Genomic DNA, 23764 nt, shown 5'->3' with positions numbered 1-23764 from the left:
GCTTTTTTTTTATAAATTTTTTTTTCAACGTTTTTTATTTATTTTTGGGACAGAGAGAGACAGGGCATGAACGGGGGAGGGGCAGAGAGAGAGGGAGACACAGAATGGGAAACAGGCTCCAGGCTCCAAGCCATCAGCCCAGAGCCTGACTCGGGGCTCGAACTCACGGACCGTGAGATCGTGACCTGAGCTGAAGTCGGACGCTTAACCGACTGAGCCAGCCAGGCGGCCCATCCCTATGATATTTTTGCCACTATTTTAGACACAGAGAATTGTATAAACGTAACATCAGGAATACCTGTAGACCACCCCTCACGGGCTTCTTTCTCTCTTTACTCACCTAAAAAGCAGACACACCTGTCAGACTCAGTGCTGATGAACCCGTAGACAGATACGTAGATTGCTCTGGATCCCACTCTGCCTGTGGGGGCAGGGCTGAGTCCCTCTCAGGGCGGGCAGTGGGAAGGCCCTCGACTGGGGGACACGATATTGCTCTGACAGTGAACGTCACTTCTGGCCATAAGCTATAAAGCCCAGCACAGAAACCAGCTGTACCGAACCCGTCAAAGGAGGCTGCAGGGATGCAGGGATGGGTGGTTCGGTGGGTTAAGCGTCCAACTTCTGCTCAGGTCACGATCTCCTGTTTCATCAGTTCAAGCCCCACATCCGGCTCTCTGCTGTCAGCTCAGAGCCCGCTTTGGATCCTCTGTCCTCCTCTCTCTGCCCCTACACTGCTCATGCCCCCCCTCTCTCTCTCTCTCTCTCAAAAATAATACACTTTTTTTTTTTTTTAAGAATACTTTTGGGGCACCTGGGTGGCTCAGTCGGTTAAGCGTCCAACTTCACCTCAGGTCATGATCTCACAGTTCATGGGTTCAAGCCCTGCGTGGGGCTCAGTGCTGACAGCTCAAAGCCTGGAGCCTGCTTCAGATTCTGTCTCTCTCTCTCTCTGTCTCTCTCTGCCCCTCCCCCGCTCATGCTGTCTCTCTCTCTCTCTCAAAAATAAACATTAAAAAAATTTTTAAATACAAAAATCATAAAAGAATACTTCTGCAATGCTTACAAGCAACTATTACCAGGATTTCAAATATGCCTTCTGGAACACAGGAGAATGCAAAAAAAAAAAAAAAAAAAAATTAATGAAAAGAGACAGAAAAATTAATGAAGAGACACATTAGAAATAACGTGGAAATGTTTTTAAAGCATTCAGCAAAACCAAATACGAGTTGTCACGTGTCCGTGAGTCCGAGGCGGGGCTTTGGGGGAAGTTCAAAGTATTTTCTTGTTCTAGGTACCCTCTGATTCAAGAGGCAAATTCTTCATAGGTTTTTCTCCATCCGGTTGTCTTATAAATAGGAGGAGTCCCTCCCAGAGTCTGGCATCCATCTGAGCAGTGAGATTTCTGCACTGTCCACGCCTCTCTAGTGGCTTCAGTGGGCTGCTTGGAACAGCCACACGAGAGGCCACTGGCTGGACACGGCCGTGTGGCCGTGTGCGTGATGTTCTCAGGTGTCCCTCTGATGTCCTGTCGCCCCGCCTCCACACTCCACATCCTACCTGGGCCTACGCTTTCCTTTCTGCTCCCCACGATGCCCACAGCTGGGTCTCACGCCCCAGGCATGAGCCCCCAGGGTCTCCAGCCCGGGGCCCTGCCCACAGCAGGGACCTCATGAATGCATCTCCGTATGGAAAAAGATTCTCCACGGTGCAGTTGACAGAAACGCCTCTCAAACTGGCTCCCTCTCAAACTGGCTCGCCAACACCTTGAAGGACCGATCAGGCTTCAGGCATGGCTTGATCTGCAAGTTCAGACAATGCCATCAGGACTGTTTGTCTCCAGCTCTCGCAACTTCCCCTCGACCGACTCCGCTCCCCAGCAGGCAGGCCTTCCCTTGTGTCGGCCACCACCAGCAACTTCAGCATCCCTGACAGAAACAGGACTTCGAGGACCCCAGGCCGACGACCCAAAGCAGAAACGAACTCTCACGGGACCAGCTTGGATCCTGTGGCCATCACTGAATCAAACACTGAGGCTGGAGGCATAGAATGTTCTAATCAATCGGTCCCACCCTGAGAGAGAGGCGGTGGCCTCACCAGGAGGAGGAGGGCTTGATAACCACACAGTGGCAGGAGATGCGGAGGGGACACCGAGGGTCCCCCGCCATCTTCTTAGTTTCTTTCCAGGAGGGCCCCTCCCCGGGGACCACGGGAAAGGACAAGGCCACCGCACATCTGCTTAGCGCATCCCTGCTTACAAAACACTTCTCACGCTGTCCCGTTGAATCCCCACGACCGACCACGAGTGACGGGGGGCATCACTACACCCCTTATGCCTGGGAGACATCCCAGAATCAGGGCATCGGGGCCTGGGCTGTCACACGCGGCAGCAGGCGGGGAGCCGACGGGGGAGGGGGGGATGCAGAGAGGTGTGCACCCAAAGGAGGAAGCACACGCTGACCTCAGGCCACTTCCTGTGTCAGGCTCCCCAACCTCCCACCGCCTCCCCCCTACCCCACGGCAGCAGCCCCTCGGCCTCTGCCCGCTCTCTGCCGGCTCCCCTGCCCGCTCTCTGCCGGCTCCCCTGCCGCTCTCCCTTATCTCTCTCCCTGCCAGTGCCTGCCACACCCCTGCCCCAACCTTTGAACCTTGCTCCTGAATTATTTTCCTCTGCCGGGAGTCCCTGCGGCTCACTTTCACTCACCTGCTCTCCTCGAAAGCGCCCCACCATGTGCACTGGGAAGTGTGCCCGCTGCGTGGGCCTCACCCTCATCCCCCTGTCCCTGCTCTGCATCCTGGCCAACGCCCTCCTGCTGGTGCCGGGCGGCAAGACCACCTGGACGGACGGCCACCTCAGCCTGCAAGTGTGGCTCATGGCCGGCTTCATCGGCGGGGGCCTGATGGTGAGAGGCCGGCCCGGGGGCCACTCTGCGGGCTCGGATCGTTGAGGGGGGGTGGGGACAGCTGCCCGGGGAGGGGTGGCCGTGGCGTGGTGGGGCCCTGGAGCCTCCCCTCTGCCCCCTGAAACGGAGCACCCGCGAGTCCTGGAGGAGCCCCGGGGTCCTGAGCTGAAGGTCCAAGGGAAAAGAGGAGGAAGGAGGGAGGGAGGGAGGACGTGCTCCTTGCGCCCCCCCCGACCCCCCTCCCCCGTCCCTGCTGGTGCAGCAGATGCTGAGGACGCCTCCCTACAAGGGCCCGGTGCCGGGTCAAAGTGGGTTATCTGGGCAGGATGACGAGGGACACGGAGGGTGGGTGCGGGGACACTGGGGCCGGGAGCACAGTGGCAGGGGGGTCATCCCACCTGTGGCCCAGTCCGTGCTCCCGGATGCCCACCCTGCACCCCACAAACTCAGAACCCAGGCCAGTGTGGCGAAGAAGGCACCCCGTGTCTGTCAGAAGTGAGGGGCGGGGGGGGGGCTCCAGACCCCATCCTCCGAGCCCTCCCTGTTCTGGAAGGTCAGGGTAGTTTAACATCCTCACGGGCCCAAACACCAGAGGTCTCCCCAGCACAGCCCCCCACGTCTCTGATGGACGAAACTCCTGGGGACGGGGCTCACCTTTGCCTGTTTCTCTGGCCACAGTGACACTCCTCCCTCGCCCGGTGTCACACCCACGCTCCCCTCCCCACAATCCAACCAGCCTGCTTTGGGGGAGCCCCCTCCCCCCACCGAGGATGCCCCCCTACCCACGCTCACTCCCAGCTGCGTTCTTCCCACCTCCAGGCCCTGGGCCATTCCTAAGCGACACTACACTACGGGGACACAGGCCAAGTCCCTGCTCTCCCTGAAGCTGGGCCCGTGGTGGGGGACACACACTATCGAGGAAGGGAGAAGGAAGCCCGGTGAGAGCAAGGACGGCCTGTTTTGCTGGCTGCCGTGTGGCACCTGTTGTGTGCCGAGTGCCTAGTCCGGGGCCTTGGACTCGACAGGGGCTTGATTAATAGTCTGTGAACAAAGCAAACAAATGAGCAGGAGGATTTCAGATTGGAGGTCTCACCGAGGAAAGAAAGCAGGACGCTGTCCTGAAGGGCTCCTTCCGAGGGCAGGCAGAATGCCACTGTTCACAGCGTCTTTTTTCATTTTAATCATCACCTACTATCTCCTTTAAATTTCATCTGTAGGCAAGAGCACACTTTTATCTTCTTTTACTGTTTATGTATTTTCGAGAGAAAAAGAGAGAGCAGGGGACGGTCAGAGAGAGGGGGAGAGAGAGAATCCCAAGCAGGTTCCACCCCGTTAGCACAGAACCCGATGTGGGGCTCGAACTCACAACCCCGAGATCAAGAGTCGCAAGCTCTACCGAATGAGTCAGCCGGGCGCCTGTTTATAGCATTTTCGAGGAAGGCCTCGATGAGACGCCATCTGAGCTGCGACCCACAAGACAAAAGTGAGGAGTCTGCCCTGCAGACAGGGGACTGGGAAGTACGCAGCCTCAAGCTTGCACCTCTGACTGCGTGAGAGGCCAGTGCACCCGAGGTTTAATGAGATGCGATCCGGCGTGGGCACCGGCCAGAGCACGTCCACCCTTGTGAGGAACGTGAATTTTTATTATGAAGTCAACAGGAAACCAGTAAAGGACGTTTTACCTTGTTTTGAGCCTTCGAAAAATTTTTTGAATTTTTTTTTAAGTCCTACAGCTAAATGGCCAGATCCTTAGTAGGCAGCTCAATGCGTTTTTACAAAGCGAACCCGCCCATGTACCCAGCACTCCGACCAAGACACAGGTCATTACCAGAATCCCAGACGTGCCTCCCTCACCAGGCGCTACCCCCCACCGACAAGAGTCCCCACTACGCTGACTTCTGACCCGCAGGCTGGTTTGGCCCATTCAGCACTTTACACAAACGGAATCATACGGTGTAGTAATTTTGTGTCTGGCTTCTGCAGCTCAATATATGTCTGTGAGGCTCCTCCTATCATTATAGAGAGTTCTAGTCTGTTATTTCTCGTGCATTCCAGTGTGTGAATATACCACAATTCATTTAAACATCCTACCGTTGATGGATGTTTGGACAGGCTCCCAATTTGGGTTTATTACAAATAACGCTGCTATAAATGTTCCCGTAAATGTCGTTAGGTGAACTTATGTTTGCACTGCTGCTGGATGGATATTTAAGGGTGGAATTGCTGATCTTTTTCTTTCTAAACGTTTATTTACTTTTAAGAGAAGAGAGTGCACAAGTGGGGGAAGGGGCAGGGGTGGGGACAGAGGATCTCAAGCGGGCTCTGTGTTGACAGCAGAGGCCGATGTGGGGCTTGACTCACAAACCGTGAGATCATGACCTGAGCTGAAGTCAGACGCTTCACTGACGGAGCACCCCGAAACTGCTGATTCTTGAGTTTTGCAAGTATTCAGTGCAAATAGATCTTGCCAAAGCGTTTTTGGAAATTCGTATACCAATTTTATTCCCATCAGCAAAATATGAGAGTATTAGTAGCTCCATACCCTGCTGGATTTGAGAAGATCCCACTGGCAGGGCGCCTGGGTGGCTCGGTCGGTTAACTGTCCAGCATCGGCTCAGGTCATGACCTCGCAGTTCATGAGTTCGAGCCCTGTGTCGTGCTTTGTGCTGACAGCTCAGAGCCTGGAGCCTGCTTCCGATTCTGTGTCTCCCTCTTTCTCTGCCCTTCTGCCACTCGCGCTCAGTCTCTCGCTCCAAAAAAAAAAAAAAAAAAAAAAGATACCACTGGCTCCCGTGTGGAATAAGGAGTCAGTAGGTGAAGCAGAACCAGACTGAGGTCACTGAAGTTGTCCAGGAGAGTGGATAGTGGCTGAGAACGGGCCGGTGGCCAAGTAAGCAGATTCGAGCTATAATCCCGGCGTTTCCTTCTATGCTTACAAAGACGCTTCTCTTGGCAGAGTAGACGTAGGCACAGAGTTAAGACAGAGGAGCTTAGACGAGAAAAAGAAACAAACACTGACTAAAAAAGTAAAAATCTCCAGCAGGTAGATCATTCGAAATTGGTAAACCCCAGAGGCAATTCTAGGTGTCTTCGGATCTACGAGCTTCCCAGCAAGTGTCCTACCCAGAGAGGCTAAGCCAAGAGGCCAGCGCTGGCCCTAGACTTGCCAAGAGCCTAGGAAGGGGAGAGAGGAAGCATCTGGCAGGAAGCCCATCCAATTCCGCGGGTGTTTCTATGAGGTCCCTACGGATGAGACAACAGAACTTGAACTCTCAGCCCCTCCCCGAGAGAGGAACACAACGCTGGTTCACGCAAGGCACAGATCCAGACAGCTGTGAAATTCCAGAGATGGGCACCGGGCAAAGAACTCGGCCTGGTGCAACAAGATAAGGCTAGAGCCAAAGTGAGAAGCCTCGAATGCCTTCTAGAGCTCAGCCTTGATGGGCTGCTCTCTGAGGAGACCCTGAGGGATCTGAGCCAAGACCCGTGGAGAGGCGTTTACGCTGGGGGTAGCAACATTACGGCGGAGTGCGCGGCAACGCGGAGGCACAATAGGTAAGGAAACCTGGCAGAGGGGCTGAGAACATCATCCTCGAGGGAGGGGGCTGGGGACTGACCCTGCAGACCAAGGAACAGACAGATTCAAGAACCATTAAAGGACAAGGCGAGAAGACTCGAGGTCTGGCTGGGTGTGGAGGATTCAAGTTGATCAGCCTGGGTGACCTACAGAATATTTCCACTGATGGAAATGAACAAAAAGTCACAGGGAGGCGAACTGGGGGAACCTGGGGGGGAAATCGTGAGGTCAGTAGGAGGCTGGCTGGGGTGAGCTGAAACCTAGACACTGACATGAACATATCCTTGAGCAGTTACATTTGAAGCTGGAGGTGGGTACTGTTCCAGGCTACAGGTGACACCCTGAGAGGGGACGGGCTCTGTGACGAAGGCCACAGGGAGACAGGAAGACAGAAAAGGCCAGGGCGGTATGTTGGGGAGCCCTACACTTCCTATCAGAGCATTCGCTAACGCTCTCCTCCACCTTCCCCATAATCCCAGCTCGCCAGACCCTCCAACACCACGATTCCTTCCTGCTGCTCAGGGGACTTCTGGTCATTGTGACCGTTTACTCTGAGCCAGTCTTGACATCAGGCGGACCTGTTATTTCATTAATAAGTCCTGACGGGGCGCCTGGGTGGCTCAGCCAGTTAAGCTGCAGACTTTGGCTCAGGTCATGATCTCGCCGTCCGTGAGTTCGAGCCCCACATCGGGCTCTGCGCTGACAGCTCAGAGCTTGGAGCCTGCTTCCGATTCCGTCTCTCTCTCTCTGCCCCCTCCCTGCTCGCGCTCTCTCTTTCAAAAACAAACATTAAAGACATTTTTTAATATTTTTTTATTATGAAATTTATTGTCACATTGGTTTCCATACAACACCCAGTGTGCTCATCCCAACAGGTGCCCTCCTCAATACCCATCACCCACCCACCCCTCCCTCCCACCCAAAAACTTTTTTTTTTTTTTTTTAATAAAGCCTGATAGGGGCGCCTGGGTGGCGCAGTAGGTTAAGCGTCCGACTTCAGCCAGGTCACGATCTCGCGGTCCGTGAGTTCGAGCCCCGCGTCAGGCTCTGGGCTGATGGCTCGGAGCCTGGAGCCTGTTTCTGATTCTGTGTCTCCCTCTCTCTCTGCCCCTCCCCCGTTCATGCTCTGTCTCCCTCTGTCCCAAAAATAAATTAAAAACGTTGAAAAAAAAAATTAAAAAAATAAAATAAAGCCTGACAACAGCCCTGTGAGGTGGGTCTGGAAGACCGAGAGATGAATCAATTCACGGAGGGTGTTGGCATGAACCCCAAGCCCCCTGACTCCGGTTCAGGAGGGCCCCTGCTGTGTGTCAAGATTTGCAGAGGACATCATGATATGGGGCCTTACCTCGTGGAGGCCATGTGAACACAGATAAGTAGACACATAAATAATGATAAATTGAGGCAGAGCCCCAATGCACTGCCGGGGCAGTAGAGAGAAGGTCTTCCTACAGTCCGAAGGGCTGAGGGCATCCTAAGCCCCCCCCAGGAGGAGGTGAGCGCCGAGGCAGGAAGGTGCTGAGAACGGGCGGGGGCCGGCTGCCACACTGTCCTTCCTCCACAGGTGCTGTGTCCCGGCATCGCCGCCGTCCGCGCAGGGGGCAAGGGCTGCTGCGGCGCGGGCTGCTGTGGAAATCGTTGCAGGGTAAGATCCCAATCAGGGCGGGATTCGGGGTTGGGTCTCTGCACAGGTCTTGGTGACCTGAGGCCACGGTCCCCCCGGCCACAGGAGCTCCCCTGCGGAGTCCCGGGCGCCACCGCGCCCCTCCGTCGCGCCGCCAGCTTCGGCCTCGGTGGGCCTGCGGTGGGGACCGCGAGCCCCGGGGACGTCGGCGGCCGCCGGCGGCCGCGGGCCCGCGGGGTCAGCTAAGGCCCGGCCCCGGGCCTCGCCGGGAGACGGATTCTCCACGAGCCTCGAGCCGGGCGAGGGAAGGTGCGCGCACCGGCGGGGCGGACGCGGCCCCGCTCACCGAGCCGCGCACCCCGCATCCAGATGCTGCGCTCCGTCTTCTCCTCGGCCTTCGGGATGCTGGGCGCCATCTACTGCCTCTCGGTGTCGGGAGTCGGGCTCCGAACTGGGCCCAAATGCTTAATAAACGGCCAGTGGGACTATCACTTCAAAGACGTCCCGTAAGGCTTCGCGCGCCCCCGCCGCCCCTCGCCGCCTGCCTTTGCCACCCGCATCGGGAACCCCGGCGGGGACCGAGGAGCCTGCCGCCCCCCACCCCCGCTGGGCGCCTGCGCGGGGCCGGGGCTGGGGGAGGGCCCTCCACGCGCCCTCGCTCTCTCACGTGACCCCGCCCCGCCCGCAGAGGCTCCTACTTGCGCAACCGCACGCTGTGGGACGCGTGCGAGGAACCGCCCCGCGTGGTGTACTGGAACGTGACGCTCTTCTCGCTGCTGGTGTTCGTGTCGTGCCTGGAGCTGGTGCTGTGCGGGGTGCAGCTGGTGAACGCCAGCCTCGGCGTCTTCTGCGGCGACTGCAGGAAGAAGGAGGTGGGACGGCGCGGGGGGGAGCCGGGGCGACGACCTCCTGGCTCCCTGGCCGCGTCCTCACCCCGTCTTTCCCGCAGGGCGCCGCTTGCTGAGGCCCCACCCGCCGCCCTGCTCGCTCTCGGACGCCGCCGGCCCTCCCCGCCCTGGAATAAACCTCTGAGCTCTCGTGCGCATGCGCGTCTCAGGTTGCTCCCAATGCGCTGGGGGGTGGCGGGGGGGGGGGGGGGACGTCCCAAGGCCTCCAGACACGCCTGGCCTCGGGGCGCTCCTCTGTGGGCCCCCGCAAGTTTTCTTAACACGTAGTTACTGAGCCGTTGGCGTGCCCCCGAATACGGTGGTAAGCAAGACAGGCACGTTCTAGGCGCTCAAAGAATTTCACGTTCCAGGGGAGTGAGATGGGCACGTTTTTTCAAAGGCAATAGATGACTTTCCTCTTTAAAAAAACACGCCGGTAATGGGCTAGGTAGTGGCTGAGGGAGGGACGTTTTGAAATAAGATGAAGTCCGAGAAAGTGAAATTTTGAAGCGGAAATTTGGTGAACGGCCTAACCGTCCGGATAGCCAGGGGGTTCCGGCAAGAGAGAAGCAAGCGTGACGGTCCTAACTTGGAAATCCCTACATCAAAAGCCACTCTTTGACTTTTGTAGGGAAAAGGAGAATGTGGAAAAGACAAGCTAGAGTAAGCCCTAGAAAATGAAAACTCAAGGTGTCCTAGCGTTTGGTAGAACCCAATTTGGCGGAAGTTTCTCAATCTGAGGTCACTGGTGCTTCCGAAAGGAAACAGTCCGGGCTCTTAACCAGGGCGATGTGTCTGCAGACGCCCTCAGAAAGACGGACTTCCTTAATTGCACGCAAAATTGTGTTTAAGGGCATTTTCCTGGGTTGTGTGGGTCCGTGACTTTCAGCGGCCTGCCTGGACTCCCCAGACCGAACCCGAATTTGGGCCTGGCCCAGTGGTGGGCTGGGAGGAAGACTAGGACGCCGTTTCCTCCACCCCCGAAACAAAGGAGACCAAAGCCAAGACGGAGAAGCTTTAATAGCGAGAGGTGGGACTGGCTTCGGGGCGGGCGACCCGGTCAACTCCGGCAGCAGAAAAAGCGCACGTCGTTCAGGGCGGTGTCGTCTCGGAGGCCCCGCGGCCGCTCGACCTTGGTCTGCAAACCGCACACGCCTTTGGGGCAGGCCTTACTCCACTCTCCAAAGTCGCCCCAGGCCAGGCCGGGCCCCTCCAGCTCCGTGCCGTCGGAGCAGCGGAAGCGCAAGTTGTTGGCCGCCGTGTTGTCCCCGGGGGCCATGGGTGCCTCCACGCGAAGCGAGAAAGCCACGAGGAAGCCACCGCCGGGACACCACTGTGGCTCGCTCCACGCGCCCCACCTACGAGGGCGGGGGAGAAGCGATGCTTCCGCGGTTGCCCCGCCCCGCCCCCTTCCCAGCCCCGGGGACGGGGGACCTGTCGCCAGTTGCTACGCGCCCCGGGGTGCGTTGGGTGTGGTCACCTGACCAGGGAGGTCTTCCACCCAGTCCCCAGGTCGACACTGCCCCACAGCCCCAGGGGGACATTCTAGCCCGGAGGGTGTGTGTGTGTGTAACGCAGGGGAAGGGCGTATGCAAATTCTCGGGGGCCCTTGGCCCGCGTCCCGCACCTGCCGGACTGGGACTCCACCACCTGCGTGTTGCGCTCCGCGTTCCCGCGTGAGCAGTGCAGTCGGATCCCGTTCAAAGCAGTGTCGTCGCCAGGAATGCCTTGGGGGGGCTCCACCTGGGTGGGGAGGAGAAGAAGGGTAAGGACCTGTGAAAACACTGCCATCCTCTGTTCCCCAGCAGCGGGTGGGGAGGTGAGGGGATGTGCATCTTCCCCCTCCTCAGAGATCTCAGCCTGAATCCCCACCTTGAGCGAGAACCCGCTGGCGAAGAATCCATCGGGACACATCTCAGGCCAGGCCCAGTCGCCCCAGGGTCCCCCGTTGGCCACCTCGATGACCGACGTGTAGCCGCTCAGGTGGTCGGCTGTTGCATGTCCGTAGCAGGTGGCCCACAGCAGCAGCAGCAGCTTGGCTGAGGCACCCTTGTCCATCCTGCAGCCTTTGAGAGCCGGGCTGGGCCCCTTCTTGCAGATTTATACTACCTCTGCCCCTGTGAAGTCTCCGGTTACGGAAGGGCCTCCCGGATTAAGTGACACCCGAAACTAATCTGCTCCCAGAACCCTGCAGACTCCATTCTCTGCTCTGGGAGACGGAGGCTCCCCTCTCCGGAGGAGGAGGAGGAGGAGGAGGAGGAGGAGGAGGAGGAGGAGGAGGAGGAGGAGGAGAGAGAGCGGACCAGCTGAGTTAACCACCACCTACAGAGCTTCTACTATAGATCACGAATTGTGGTCAGCGTTTTGCAGGCGTGTGTTAATCCTTACAACCCTTTTAAGGAGGTGGGAATGACCCTTCCTATTCACAGATGAGCAAAATGGGGTTTGGAAATGACAAGCAACTTGCCTAAGGTCACAGTCAGCAAGCTGGGGAACATTCCAACACTGGGAAGAGGGGAGCCCATGTCTAGGGATGGAAGCAATGACTCTGAAATGCTGGGTGGGGGTTCTCCTGACCTCCAGGATTTGGGGGAGCATTCGAGGGAGAGAGAGGGCAAGAATCCATGAACTGTGGTAGCTAGAAAGGATCTTGTTAGTGATTGGGGCCCAGACTCCCAGAGAATCTGGGGTCCCCCTTCCCCCGAGAAGAAGATACACAGACAGGAACAGTTCCAAGAACTTTTACGGACAGGGGATTGAGAGCCCCTAAGAACAGGGGGGCTGTTTCTTCCCTTGCTTCCTGTGTCCTTTCCCTGAATGTTGTCTCCGCCATGACCACTAGGCGGACTCCTAACTTGGGGGGAAAAATGGCTCTGATTTGTCATGAGGTCACCACCCAATGTGCCTGTCCTTCACGCTTTCCTGTGTTTATTCAATATATATTTATATACCAATAATGTGGTTTTGGCCCAGGCAATATTCTCAGTGCTGTAAATAGATCAGCAGCCAAGAAAATCAAGGAAACAGATGATAAATTTTCCAATGGATCTTGAGCTCTGTGAAGGCACTTTTGTCTTTTTGAGGCCTACTACAGGGCCTGGATGTGGAAACAGTTCACAAGGTTTGTTTTGAAGAATAAGGGGCAGGGGGTGGGTGTGGTGTGATGTGGTGCGTGCTTGGCTGGCTCAGTCTGTAGAGTGCGACTCTTGATCTTGGGGTCATGAGTTCAAGTCCCATGTTGGGCATAGAGATTACTTTTTAAAAACTCTCACACACACACACACACACACACACACACACACACACACACACACGAATAACCAGCGAAACCAGAACCAACCTGGAGTTAAAAGAAAATAATAAGCCACAAAAATGCAACCGGATAAAGCCTAAAGTATAAAGCACCCAGAAGACAGGTCCCCTGGAGACAGGATAGAGAATTTAGAAGTGGGTGCTTCCGGGATCCCAGGTGCCCTACGTTTGAACTTCATAGGTTATGATTTATGAAGCAATTGTGGTAAGTTTTTCCACTTACAGTGTTTGCACGTACATTATCATTTAATCCTCGGATTCGAATGTGCAGTGGTGGGGATTCGGGCCAGAGCTGATGTAGGGCCCACATCATTGCTCAGTGGGGGGGTCGTTCCCAGCCCAGCCTCTCTTACTACAACCTGGCCTACACGGAAGGCAAACGCAGAGACTTGTTGCTAGGGAATCCCCCAAATCCTAGTCATCGGCTTTGCACCGCAGAGATGCTGTCCTCTGGAGCAAAGGGCACAGGGGAAGGGGACTTAGTAGGTTAATTATTAACCCTTAGCACCTCAGGGCACCTCGGACTTCTCTGGCCTCCAGGAGGCAGAGGGACAGGTACTGGTTTGGGGCTAGCGAGGGGGCGGTGGTCCCCGCCCCAGCCATGGGGGTCGCGCTGCTAACACAGGTGTCTAGGCGCTGCTTTCGCCACGCGATTCCTCTTGCTGTCCTCTCGCTGCTGCTGCTTTATCTCTGTGCTCGGAGCTTTCGTGAGTGGTCCCTTCCCTCATCTGCCCTGGGAGGCACCAGGTACCCAAGCGCTGGGGACCTAAGGCCCCCTCCTCGAGCCTTCACCGCTCGGCCTCGCCCCTCTCCAGGCGTCGTCTCAGGGTGCAGGTCCTGGGCACGGTCCTGCAATCCCGAAGGACCGCCGCCTGTCCAGGTATGCTCGGGACAGGGCTGAGACCGAGAACTCCGGGCGGGACCCTGATGGCGGGAAGCGGGACCAGGCTGGGGGTCTGGGGAAGGACGGGTCCTGCTCCTCGTCTCCCCTCTCGCGTCAGCAGCCGAGCGCGGCTGGAGAGATCCCAGCCAGACCTTAGGAGTAACTTCTGCAGGGCCCGACTGGGCTGCTTGGCCAAGGAGGCCCAGCTGGCTAGGGGTTCTGCTCCCGCCCCCTTCCGCCCGTGTCTATCCCCAGGTCCGGCGGCAATCGGGCCCCCTGGAGGCCCCCAAGTGGAAAGAGCCTCCGTGTGAGGGCCCCCAGGGGGTGCTGGGCCGCGTGATGGAGCCGTTTCGCGCCAGTCTGAACCCCGAAGGCGACGTGGCATTGTCGCAGTACCTGGCCGGATGGAGGGCGCTGGTCAGGTAAGCGGCCTCCCTCCCCGCCCCCCGGGGCCCGCCCCCCAGCGGCTCCACCGCCCCTTCTCCAGCCCGCGCTCTCCCCCCGCCACAGGTTCCTAACTCCCCTCGGTTCCATCTTCGCCTTCGCCACGGACGAGGCCTCCGCCAAGGTGACAGCCCTAGAGGCTCGGGTGCACGGCCCGGAGGCGGCGCACTACTCGTCGCTGGCGGCCATGGCGGCGTGGGAGCGGCGGGCGGGACTGCTGGAGCGGCCCGGGGTCGCCCCCCGAGACCCGGCCAGGTCCTCGGGCTCACGGACCCTGCTCTTGCTGCACCGAGCGCTGCGCTGGTCCCAGCTCTGCCTCCACCGGGTGGCGGCCGCGACGCCCGGAGGCCCGGACGCCGGCGTGCAGTGCGGCGACGCGTACCGCACGGCCCTGGCCCCGCACCACCCCTGGCTCGTGCGCCAGGCCGCCCGCCTCGCCTTCCTCGCCTTCCCGGGTCGCGGCCGCTGGCTCGGGCTGGCGTGCCCGGGGGCCGGGGAGGCGGAGGCGCGGGCCGCGCTGGCGCGGGCGGCGGCCACCCTGGAGGCCGTCTACAACCGCACCCAGGGCCTGCTGGCCGAGCGCGGGCTGCTCGGGCTGGCCTGACGCCCGCCGCGGTCGGGACCCGCCACGTGGGGAGGGCGCCCCGCGTTCGGCCCGCCGCCCACCCGGGCCCGGCCAGGGGCGGGGCCGCCGCGGCCACGCCCACGTATGACGCCACGACTGGAAGGCCCGCCCCCGGCGGGGTGGGTGGGTGCCGAGCCCCTCCGTCTCTCCGCGGTCGCGGGACGCGGCGGGGAGGAGCTGTAGGGAATAAAAGCATTCTTTGGTAGCCGTGGATGTAGGGCGTCTTGTGTGGTGACGGCAGGCGCTTAAGGGAAATCGAAAACAATGGATGTGGGAAGATGTGTCATCCCTGTTCCCGGCAGCCGGAGACTCACGCTCCCCCGGGGCCCCGTCTCAACCGCTCCCAAGGCCGCAGTCGCCAACGGCGTGCCAAGCCTCCGGCCCAGACCTGTGCGCCGAGCTCCGGCCCCCGCGCAGCCAGCTCCTTCCTGGACGCGCCCGCAGACCCCGCAGATGCAACACGTCCAACACGGATCCGGGCGCCTCCTCCCGGACGGCGCCTCTCCCCGCGTTCCCCGTCGCTGGGAATTAAACGGCACCCTCCCCTGTCACCACCGAGAGCCTAAAACCTGTGCGTCAGGCCTCACAGCCGAGCGGGCGCTCAGCTGAATAACGTAGGGTTTAAAAGACTCCTCGGTCACTCCCGCAACAATAGTGAGCGTGGCGGATTTCATACACTGGGAAGTCTCCAGTCGTGAGCCCGGCCCACTTTCCCCGCCGCACCCCAGAATCGTCTGTACACACCGACTTATTAGCCATTTTTGGCCGCATCTCTAGAGAAATAACAAATCTAACGTGTCCAAAACGGAGCTTCTACTCCCCTTCCCTCCCCCAAATAGTCCCTTCACCGTCTTTCCTTGCTCAGTGAATGACCATTCCATTCTTCCAGGTCCTGAAACCAAAAACTTGCAGTCGCCCTGACTCTCCTGTTTCCCTTTCATCATACCCGCATCTAATCTGTCAGATTCTGACCATTCCACACTCACCCTTGTCAAGTCCAACTTTCTGTCTAGGACCCGGGTTATCCTAAGAGCCTCCTAGTTGTCTCTCTGTCCCACATTCGGCGTCCCTATTGCGTGTTTCCTCTTTTTTTCCTTTTTTTAATTTTTAATGTTTATTTTTGAGAGAGAGAGGGGGACAGAGGATCCAAAGCAAGCTCTGGGCTGATAGCAGGTTGCCCCATGTGGGGCTCGAACTCACAAACCATAAGATCTGACCTGAGCCAAAGTTGGACGCTTAACGGACTGAGCCTTCCAGCCCCCCCCACTTCATTGTGTGTTTTCAATAGAGCAACCAAAGTGATCCCTTAAATATAGATCCCATTCTCATGTCACTTCCCCACTCAAAACCTTCCAATGGGTTCCTATTCCACTCAGATGAAAAAATAAATTTTAATTTGAGCAGGATATTTTCTGAATCCTATTTTCAGGTGAGAATGATGAAGAGCTTTGTAAAGGCCCTACGTGATCTGACTGTGTGCTAGCTAAATTGACCTCTTCCATTTTCACTGAGTATTTCGGGCATGATCCTGCCCCGAGATCTTTGTACTTATTCTCTCTGTCCAGAATGCTTTCGCCCCAAATAGAGAAGTGACTTCCCTCCTTACTTTCTTCTGGACTTTACTCAAATGTCTCTTCAACACACACACACACACACACACACACACACACACACACACACACACACTTCCTGTTTCCCTTCCCTGCTTTTTTTTTTCTTAATATGATTCACTATCTAATATGCTGTGTATTGTACTCATTAGTTTTGTTTTGTCTCTATCGAGAAAAGTAAGTTGCATGGGGCAAGGAATTTCTGTCCGTTTCATTCCCTGGTGTACCTCCAGTGCCTTAAACAGTGCCTATCACCTAGTAGACACTGAATAGCTTTTTGTTAAATGAACGTATCAGCACTAGAAACGGTTCAGATGGCTAGAGCCCAGAGTCAAAAATAAAAGAGAGGTTGCCCACTAGTGTAAATGTATTTAATACTACTGAGTCAGACGAGAATGGTTCAAATGTTAACTTTTATGTCATGTTACTTATATTTTACTACAATAAAAATTAAGGGGCACCCAGGTGGCTCAATCGGTTGAGCATGCACCTTTGGCTCAGGCCATGATCTCGCGGTCCGTGAGTTCAAGCCCCGTATTGGGGCTCTGTGCTGACAGCTTGGAGCCTGCTTCAGATCCTGGGTCTCCCCCTCTCTCTGCCCCTCCTCCGCTCATGCTATGTCTCTGTCTCTCTGTCAAAAATAAATAAACATTAAAAAAAATTAAAAAGTAAAGAGGAGATGGGATTTTGGAAAGGTGTTCAGGAGCAAGTTCAAGAAGGTCCTTACAAGCTATCTTCTAGAGATAGGACTTTATCTCCAGAGTTCGTTTTAAGCAGGGGATTATTTAGATCAGTCTTTCAATTCAGAAACCAGCCCCGGCTGTGGTATGTAGAAGAGTATGAGAGATTCACGGGAAGACCCCTCCACACAATAACAGCAGAATACACATTCTTCTCAAGTGCACGTATCATATCCTCCAAGAGAGACCACACGTGAGGTCACAAAAAAGTCTCAGTAAATTTAAAAAGATTGAAGTCATGGAATATCCTCTAACTAAAATGAAATGAAGCTAGACATCAATACCAACAAGGAATTTGAGAAATTCACAAATAATGTGGAAATGAAACAACACACTTCTAAACGACCAACGGATCAAAGGAGAAATCACAGGGCAGACATTTTGAGATGAGTGAAAATGAAAAGAAAACATACCAGAACTTAAGGATGCAGCATAAGCAGTTCTCAATGGGAAATGTGCTGTAAATGTCTGTGTTAAAAATGAGGAAAGATCACAAATCGTTAGTTGAATCTTCCTCCTTAAGACACTATAAAAAGAGCAAGCTAAAACTTAAAAAAAAAGGCCGAAGGAAAGAAATAATAAAGATCAGATTGGAACTAGAAGGCAAACAATACAGAGAAACAATTAAACCAGAAGTCGGTTCTTTCAAAAGATCAACAGGATTGGCAACCGATAGCTGGACCAAGACAGAAAGAAGACTCCCATTACGAAAATCAAGAATGATAGAGGGGTCATTTCTACCAAACTTATGGAAATAAAAAAGAGTATAAGGGAATACTATCAACAATTGTAGGCCAACGTAGATGACATAGATGAAATGGAAGATTCCTAGGAAGACACAAACTACCAAAACTGACTCAAGAATAAACAGAAAATATGAGTACACCTATAATAAACAAAGAGATCAGATTAGTAATTTAAAAAGTTCCCACAAAGCCCAGGCCCAGATGTTTTCACTGATGCATTCTACCAAACATTTAAAGAAAAATTATGGGATGCCTGGGTGGCTCAGTTAAGTGGCCAACTTTAGCTCAGGTCATGATCTCGCGGTCTGTGAATTTGAACCCCACATCGGGCTCTGTGCTGACGGCTGGGAGCCTGGAGCCTGCTTGGGATTCTGTGTCTCCCTCTCTCTCTGCCCCTCCCCCATTCACACTCTGTCTCTGTCTCTCAAAAAATGAATAAACATTAAAAAAATGAAGAAAAATTAATGTCCATCCTTCAGAAACTCTTAAAAATAGAAAAGGAGGGAACACTTCCCTAGATGAGGCTAGGATTACCCTGATACCAAAGATACTACAAGAAAAAACAAGAAACTACAGAACAATACATTATATGAATACATGTAAAAAAGATCTGTAACAAAATACTAGCAAAACACATACAAAACAGATTGTATACCATGGTCATTTGATTTTTTTTATTTTTTTTTTAACTTTTTATTTATTTATTTTTGAGACAGAGAGAGACAGAGCATGAATGGGGGAGGGGCAGAGAGAGGGAGACACAGAATCGGAAGCAGGCTCCAGGCTCTGAATTGTCAGCACAGAATATCGTGTGGGGCTTGAACTCGTCAGCTGCGATACCATGACCTGAGCCTGAGTCGGAATCTCAACCGATTGAGCCACCCAGGCACCCCTATGGTCATTTGATTTTTGATAAAGCTGCCAAGACCACTCAAAGGGAAAAGAATAGTCTTTTCAACAAACAGTGCTTGAACAACTGGATATCCACTTGCAAAAGAATGAATTTGGGGGGCGCCTGGGTGGCTCAGTCGGTTAAGCTTCTGACTTCGGCTCAGGTCATGGTCTCATGGTTCATGAGTTCGAGCCCCACGTCAGGCTCTGTGCTGATGGCTCAGAGCCTGGAGCCTGCTTCCGATTCTGTGTCTCCCTCTCTCTCTGCCCCTCCCCCTGCTCACACTCTGTCCAAACATTAAAAAAAAATTTTTTTAAAGAATGAATTTGGGCCCCTACTTCCCTCACATTATATACAAAGATGAACTCAAAATGGATCATAGACCTGCAGATGTAAGAACTGAAACTACAAAACTCTTAGTAGAAAACATAGATGGAAATCCCTGTTGCCTCAGATTAGGCAAAGGTCTCATGGATATAACGACAAAAGCACAGGTAACCAAAGGAAAAATAGAGAAACTAGACTTGATCAAAATTTGAAATGTTTGTGTTTCAAAGAACACCAACGAAGGAAGTGAAAAGACAACCTGTAGTATAGGAGAAAATACTTGCAAACCATATATAAAGGCATATCATATACTATGATAAAGGCATAGTATCTAGAATATAAAAAAAGAACCCCTACAATTTAACAATAAAAAGATAACCCAGGGATGCCTGGGTAGCTCAGTCTGTTGAGCGTCCAACTCTTGATATTGTCTCAGGTCATGATCCCCAGGTCGTGGGATTGAGCCCTGCGTTGGGCTCAGCTCTGAGCCTGGAGTCCGCTTAAGATTCTCTCTCTCTCTCTCTCTCTCTCTCTCTCTCTCTCTCTCTCTCTCTCTCATAATCATAATCATAAAAGGTAACACAATTTGGGGATACCTGGCTGGCTCAGGCGCTGGAGCATGCATGCAGCGCTTGATCTCTGGGTTCTGCGAGCCCCAGTTGGGTGTATAGATTACTTAAAAAAATAAAAATATAACGGGCTAAGGATTTGGATAGACATTTCTCCAAAGAATATATACAAATAAATGGTCAGTTAGCACATGAAAATATGCTCAACATCGCCAATCATTAAGGAAATGGGTGGGGGGGGGGGAAGCACAGAAGGTGCCACTTCACGCCCACTCGGAAGACTAAAATTAAAAGTGCACGGAGGCAGTGAGGATGTGGGGAAGTTGGAATGTCACGATGCACACAGGGCTGCCGGGCATGTCAAACGGGGCAGCTGCTGTGCAAACTGTCAGTTCTTCGAAATGCTAAGTATCGTCTCTGCATCAGCCAGCAATGCCACTCCTGGTATATACTCCGACGTCCATACCTAACAGAAATGAAAACAGCGCTGTCACTCTAACTGAGACACGCTCGCGTCTGTCTCCAAGACTCTGAACTGCGACGCCCATCGCAGTAAGTCGGTCCCGCGCAGAAGCGGAGGCCTCGCACGCCGGCCGGGGCGCTTTCCGCCCGGTCGGCTTGCCACGCTGCCATCAAGCGCTCACTGTCGCAAAAGATCCGTCCCTGCGCGACTCTTTCCCCTTCCGCCGTCAACCGTGACTTCGCTGCGCCCGCAGACGGCTTTACAGCACGACTGGAGAGAGAGTGACAGAGCGCTTTACGACAGTCGCTTTGTGGCAGTGGCTGAGGAGGAAGATGGCGGCCGCCTTAGTATCCGCTGGAGGAGCGGGGTCTGTCCCAGCCTGGGGTCCCGAGGCTATTGCCCCCGACTGGGAAAGCCGGGAAGTCTCCACCGGGGTGAGGAGGCCCCCGGGGTTCGGGAGATGCGCACGAGGCTTGATGCGCTGGAACGATGAGGGCTGAGGGGGCTCGGCGAACTGGCGGCGGGGGCGGGAGGTGGTGCGCTCTGTTCCAGCAGGAAAGAGGTATCCTGAAGATGCTGGAGAGCGGTGGGAGGTGGAGGGGAGGCTGAAGAGTGGGACGCTGGCATTTTGCGGGACGGGGGGGGGGGGGGGGGGTTGGTTAAGGCCGGGATGGGCCTCTGAGGATTTGAGGATTGGGATTCTGGTACTCTGCGGCGTGTTGGGGCCCCCACGAGAGTTTTGATAACGGGTCGGTGGCGCACGACTTTCGGACTCCAGGGACCGCACTGAGGGATCATTGAAAGTTTATGTGTGCTGGATAATGGGAAGCGGCCCAGATTCACCCCTTTTCTCGTTTCTCGCAGACCACTATCATGGCCGTGCAATTTGAAGGGGGCGTGGTTCTCGGAGCCGACTCCAGAACTACCACTGGGTGAGCTCAGGACACCTGCGTGGCAGGTCATCCCCTCTCTCCCTTCTTTCCTTGCCTGGCAGTCCGTCCTTACCCTCCACAGTCCACCGTGGGAAGGGAGGTTTCTTCCCTTCTTGGAGGAGATGAGGATCTGTTCCAGCTCCCACTCCTTCCCAGTTTCCCTCCTCCCCCTTGGCTGAAATGTTTGCAAAAGTCTGGTCTCCAGCTAGCTTCCGTTTGGGTGAGAACTGATAGGAAATGCCGGAATGCCTGTTCTGAGCCCTTGGAGTGGGTAGTAATGGGATGGAGGTGGGAGGCCAGCGGGATCGCCCCCTCACTGCTCTGCCGTCCTGCAGGTCCTACATTGCCAATCGAGTGACTGACAAGCTGACCCCTATTCACGACCGTATCTTCTGCTGCCGCTCAGGCTCAGCAGCAGATACCCAGGCAGTAGCTGATGCTGTCACGTATCAGCTCGGTTTCCACAGGTACCTGTGGGCAGGGGAGGAGCAAGTATCTGAAGGGAGTCGGGACCTGGGATGCTAAATGGTCTAACTCCCAGATCCCAACACTGCCTCTCCTGTCACTCTCCTCCCCCTCTAGCATTGAGCTAAACGAGCCTCCGCTGGTGCACACAGCCGCCAGCCTCTTTAAGGAGATGTGTTACCGATACCGGGAAGACTTGATGGCAGGAATCATCATTGCGGGCTGGGACCCCCAAGAAGGAGGGCAGGTGAGACACCCCCACCCCCTCATCAGAGCCCTGGAGCCATGCCTTTGGTCCTGTCCCCACCGCAGCCATTTTCTGTTTGTCTTCCCAGTCTCTACCTCCCTTACTGTCAACTCATCTCAGACCACCCGCGTGGGCAGGTGTATGTACGTGTGTGGCATAGGGTACAACTGGTGACTTTTCTCCTCCTTCCGTCTGGCAGGTGTACTCGGTGCCCATGGGGGGCATGATGGTAAGACAGTCCTTTGCCATTGGGGGCTCTGGGAGCTCCTATATCTATGGCTATGTCGACGCTACCTACCGGGAAGGCATGACCAAGGAAGAGTGTCTACAATTCACGGCCAATGGTGAGAACTTGGGTTTCTGGGCCTGTGAACGTCAACCCTCTTATCCAAGCCAGGCCAACATTCCCCATTCCTTGTGGTGATCCCAGCACCTGACCCTGACCCCAGCTTTCTTCGTTTGTTCACAGCCCTCGCTTTGGCCATGGAACGGGACGGCTCCAGCGGAGGTGTGATCCGCCTGGCAGCCATCGAGGAGTCAGGGGTGGAGCGGCGGGTACTTTTGGGGGACCAGATTCCCAAATTCACCATCGCCACGTTACCGCCTCCCTGATTCCTAGAATTCTAGGATACAATAAGAGACACCCCATAGTGACGTAAAATTCAATAAACACTTTGTCAAAAAGAATCTGCTTTGAGGTTCCTTTCCTGACCTCAGGCCTGAACTTGTTCGGCCTACGCCCACCTGTACGGACCACTGCTCTGAGCTGGGGGGGGAGTTGGAGACAAACCTTGGCGAGAGTGGTTTTCAAACCTCTTTCTCCAGACCATCCCCCCACACTTCCTTTCCCCCACCACACCCAGGTCCTTGGGGGGCACCAAGGTGTGGTTGAAACGGAGGCTCCCACCTGATGACCAGCCCCTTCCCTGTTTAGGCACAGGGTGGGATTCAGAATCCTGACTGTCCCTGGGGTTACCTCCCCTCTGCCTGCCTCCGGCTCAGGCTCACGGTCCCCTCTTTCCACACCCGTCTCTGTCACCTCATCTTGCCAGGAGCAGCACTGTGGCTTTGGTGGCTTTGGGGAGAAAGGTGGGCCTTGTTTGCAGATGGAGTTTAAGACGGATGTCGGGCGGGTGGGAGAGGACGGCCCCTGGGAGTCCTGTGGGCCCTCTGTGAACCCCACGGAGGTGTGATGGTAAATCAGTCTTTAGCCGCCTGGATGGGAGGCTGAGAGTAGACTCTGGCCCCCCGAGTCTGTGCCCACTCGGGCCAGGGGCCAAAAGGAGTTCAAGGGTGCTTGTTAGCAGTGCCCGGCTTTCTCAGCCTTGCCTCAACTTTCCTCCACTCTGTGGATAAGGGAACTGAATACCACATTCGAAAACTTTGTTCTAGAATATGATCCTGCCCTGGAGACTCTGGGAGGTTACACGGGAGGCTTCCTGAGGAGGTGGGTAGGTCCGGGATTAAGTGGAAAAGAGCAGAGAAGGCCCTCTGATCCCAAATATATATACCTCAAACTTAAAATAACCCATAGACGACTTTTGATTTTTTTTGCAAAACCTGTTTACCCGGTCCTCTTTCCTCAAGGCGTCTTGGATTCCTCTCATCCCCTTATAGTCTGCTTTGAGCCTGAGCACTCCCCACCCACTTCCTGTCACTGGCACGTTGCTCTTCCGTAAGCAATGTTACCTGAGTTTCAGGGGCACAACATAGCGATTCGACAACTCTGTGTGTTTGCTACGCTCACTCCACACCCCTGTCTTGATCCAAGCCACCATTGTGCCTTGTCTGCCAGATGGCAACAGCCCCCTCCGTGGCCCTGCTGCTTCCACACTCCCCTTCTATAATCTCCCATAGAGCAACCGGAGTGATTTTTCTTTTAATGTTTTATTTTATTATTATTTTTTAAGTTTATTTGTTTTCAGAGAGAGAGGCAGTGTGCGAGGAAGGAAGGGGCAGAGCGAGAGGGAGAGAGAGAATCCCAAGCAGACTCCGCAGTCGGCACAGAGGCTGATGCAGGGCTCAAACCCACGAACTGTGAGATCGTGACCTGAGCCAAAATCAAGAGTCGGACGTTCAACCAACTGAGCCACGAGGGGCCCCAACTGGAGTGATCTTTAAATGTAAGTGAGAACATGTTCCCCTGCTTGACCTGGGATGGTAAGGAGGGTCTAGGATAACGTTTTACCTCCTTACCATGGTCTCGATGACCCAACACTTCCCCCAATGTTGATGCTCTAGTCACTTGTTTTTTTCTCTTCCCTTGGACCTCAGGGCATTTGCACTTATACTGGCTGTTTATCTGGCACAGATCTCCTCTTCCTTGATTTAAAAAAAAGAAATTCTTTTTTTTTCTTTAAGTAATCTATGCCCAACGTGGGGCTCAAATTCATGACCCTGAGATCAAGAGTTGTGTGCCCCTCCAAATGAGCCAGTCAGGCGCCCCCTAAACACAAACTTTCTAATTATTAATTTATTTTTAAGTTTTTTTAATTTATTTTTGAGAGTGAGTGAGTGAGCA

At 54.8% G+C, this 23764-nt stretch overlaps 4 protein-coding genes and 1 long non-coding RNA gene across 8 annotated transcripts; 3 read left to right on the top strand and 2 right to left on the bottom strand.

The window, feature by feature from the left end:
- The first annotated feature begins 2561 nt into the window (after positions 1 to 2561).
- TM4SF5 (transmembrane 4 L six family member 5) lies at positions 2562 to 9352 on the top strand. 3 transcript variants are annotated; one of them, XM_060647556.3, is made up of 5 exons: positions 2562 to 2900; positions 8042 to 8122; positions 8471 to 8607; positions 8790 to 8973; positions 9051 to 9139. In XM_060647556.3, the coding sequence occupies exons 1-5, from the start codon at positions 2727 to 2729 to the stop codon at positions 9063 to 9065; spliced, it is 591 nt and encodes a 196-aa protein (XP_060503539.1). In that variant the 5' UTR covers positions 2562 to 2726; the 3' UTR covers positions 9066 to 9139. The 3 variants fall into 3 exon arrangements, with proteins under 3 accessions (XP_060503539.1, XP_060503538.2, XP_078293997.1); XM_060647555.3 differs by having other exon boundaries at positions 8790 to 9352; XM_078437871.2 differs by lacking the exon at positions 2562 to 2900 and adding an exon at positions 5662 to 6455 and having other exon boundaries at positions 8790 to 9352.
- LOC144614391 (uncharacterized) lies at positions 7663 to 8915 on the bottom strand. Its single transcript, XR_013552134.1, has 2 exons — positions 8800 to 8915; positions 7663 to 8103 (listed from the first exon to the last, which is right to left on the bottom strand). It is a non-coding gene; the product is annotated as an uncharacterized LOC144614391 (long non-coding RNA).
- A 638-nt stretch (positions 9353 to 9990) lies between the features above and the next one.
- Positions 9991 to 11046, bottom strand: VMO1 (vitelline membrane outer layer 1 homolog). Its single transcript, XM_060647557.2, has 3 exons — positions 10861 to 11046; positions 10616 to 10731; positions 9991 to 10346 (listed from the first exon to the last, which is right to left on the bottom strand). Exons 1-3 carry the CDS (start codon positions 11044 to 11046, stop codon positions 10049 to 10051), a joined length of 600 nt encoding a protein of 199 aa, XP_060503540.1. The 3' UTR covers positions 9991 to 10048.
- Positions 11047 to 12105: 1059 nt separating this feature from the next.
- On the top strand, positions 12106 to 16491 carry GLTPD2 (glycolipid transfer protein domain containing 2). 2 transcript variants are annotated; one of them, XM_060647562.3, is made up of 4 exons: positions 12106 to 13007; positions 13116 to 13180; positions 13439 to 13605; positions 13694 to 16491. In XM_060647562.3, exons 1-4 carry the CDS (start codon positions 12902 to 12904, stop codon positions 14229 to 14231), a joined length of 876 nt encoding a protein of 291 aa, XP_060503545.1. In that variant the 5' UTR covers positions 12106 to 12901; the 3' UTR covers positions 14232 to 16491. The 2 variants fall into 2 exon arrangements, with proteins under 2 accessions (XP_060503545.1, XP_060503544.2); XM_060647561.3 differs by having other exon boundaries at positions 12106 to 13180.
- A 3402-nt stretch (positions 16492 to 19893) lies between these two features.
- Positions 19894 to 21930, top strand: PSMB6 (proteasome 20S subunit beta 6). Its single transcript, XM_060647563.3, has 6 exons — positions 19894 to 20033; positions 20464 to 20531; positions 20867 to 20998; positions 21114 to 21243; positions 21443 to 21587; positions 21713 to 21930. The coding sequence occupies exons 1-6, from the start codon at positions 19932 to 19934 to the stop codon at positions 21853 to 21855; spliced, it is 720 nt and encodes a 239-aa protein (XP_060503546.1). The 5' UTR covers positions 19894 to 19931; the 3' UTR covers positions 21856 to 21930.
- The last annotated feature ends 1834 nt before the right edge of the window (positions 21931 to 23764 follow it).

This window comes from Panthera onca, chromosome E1, assembly GCF_046562875.1.
Source record: "Panthera onca isolate mPanOnc1 chromosome E1, mPanOnc1 haplotype 2, whole genome shotgun sequence".
In the NCBI taxonomy this organism is placed as follows: domain Eukaryota; kingdom Metazoa; phylum Chordata; class Mammalia; order Carnivora; family Felidae; genus Panthera; species Panthera onca.
Note: the sequence above shows the minus strand (reverse complement) of the source record. Positions and strands in the feature narration are given on the sequence as shown.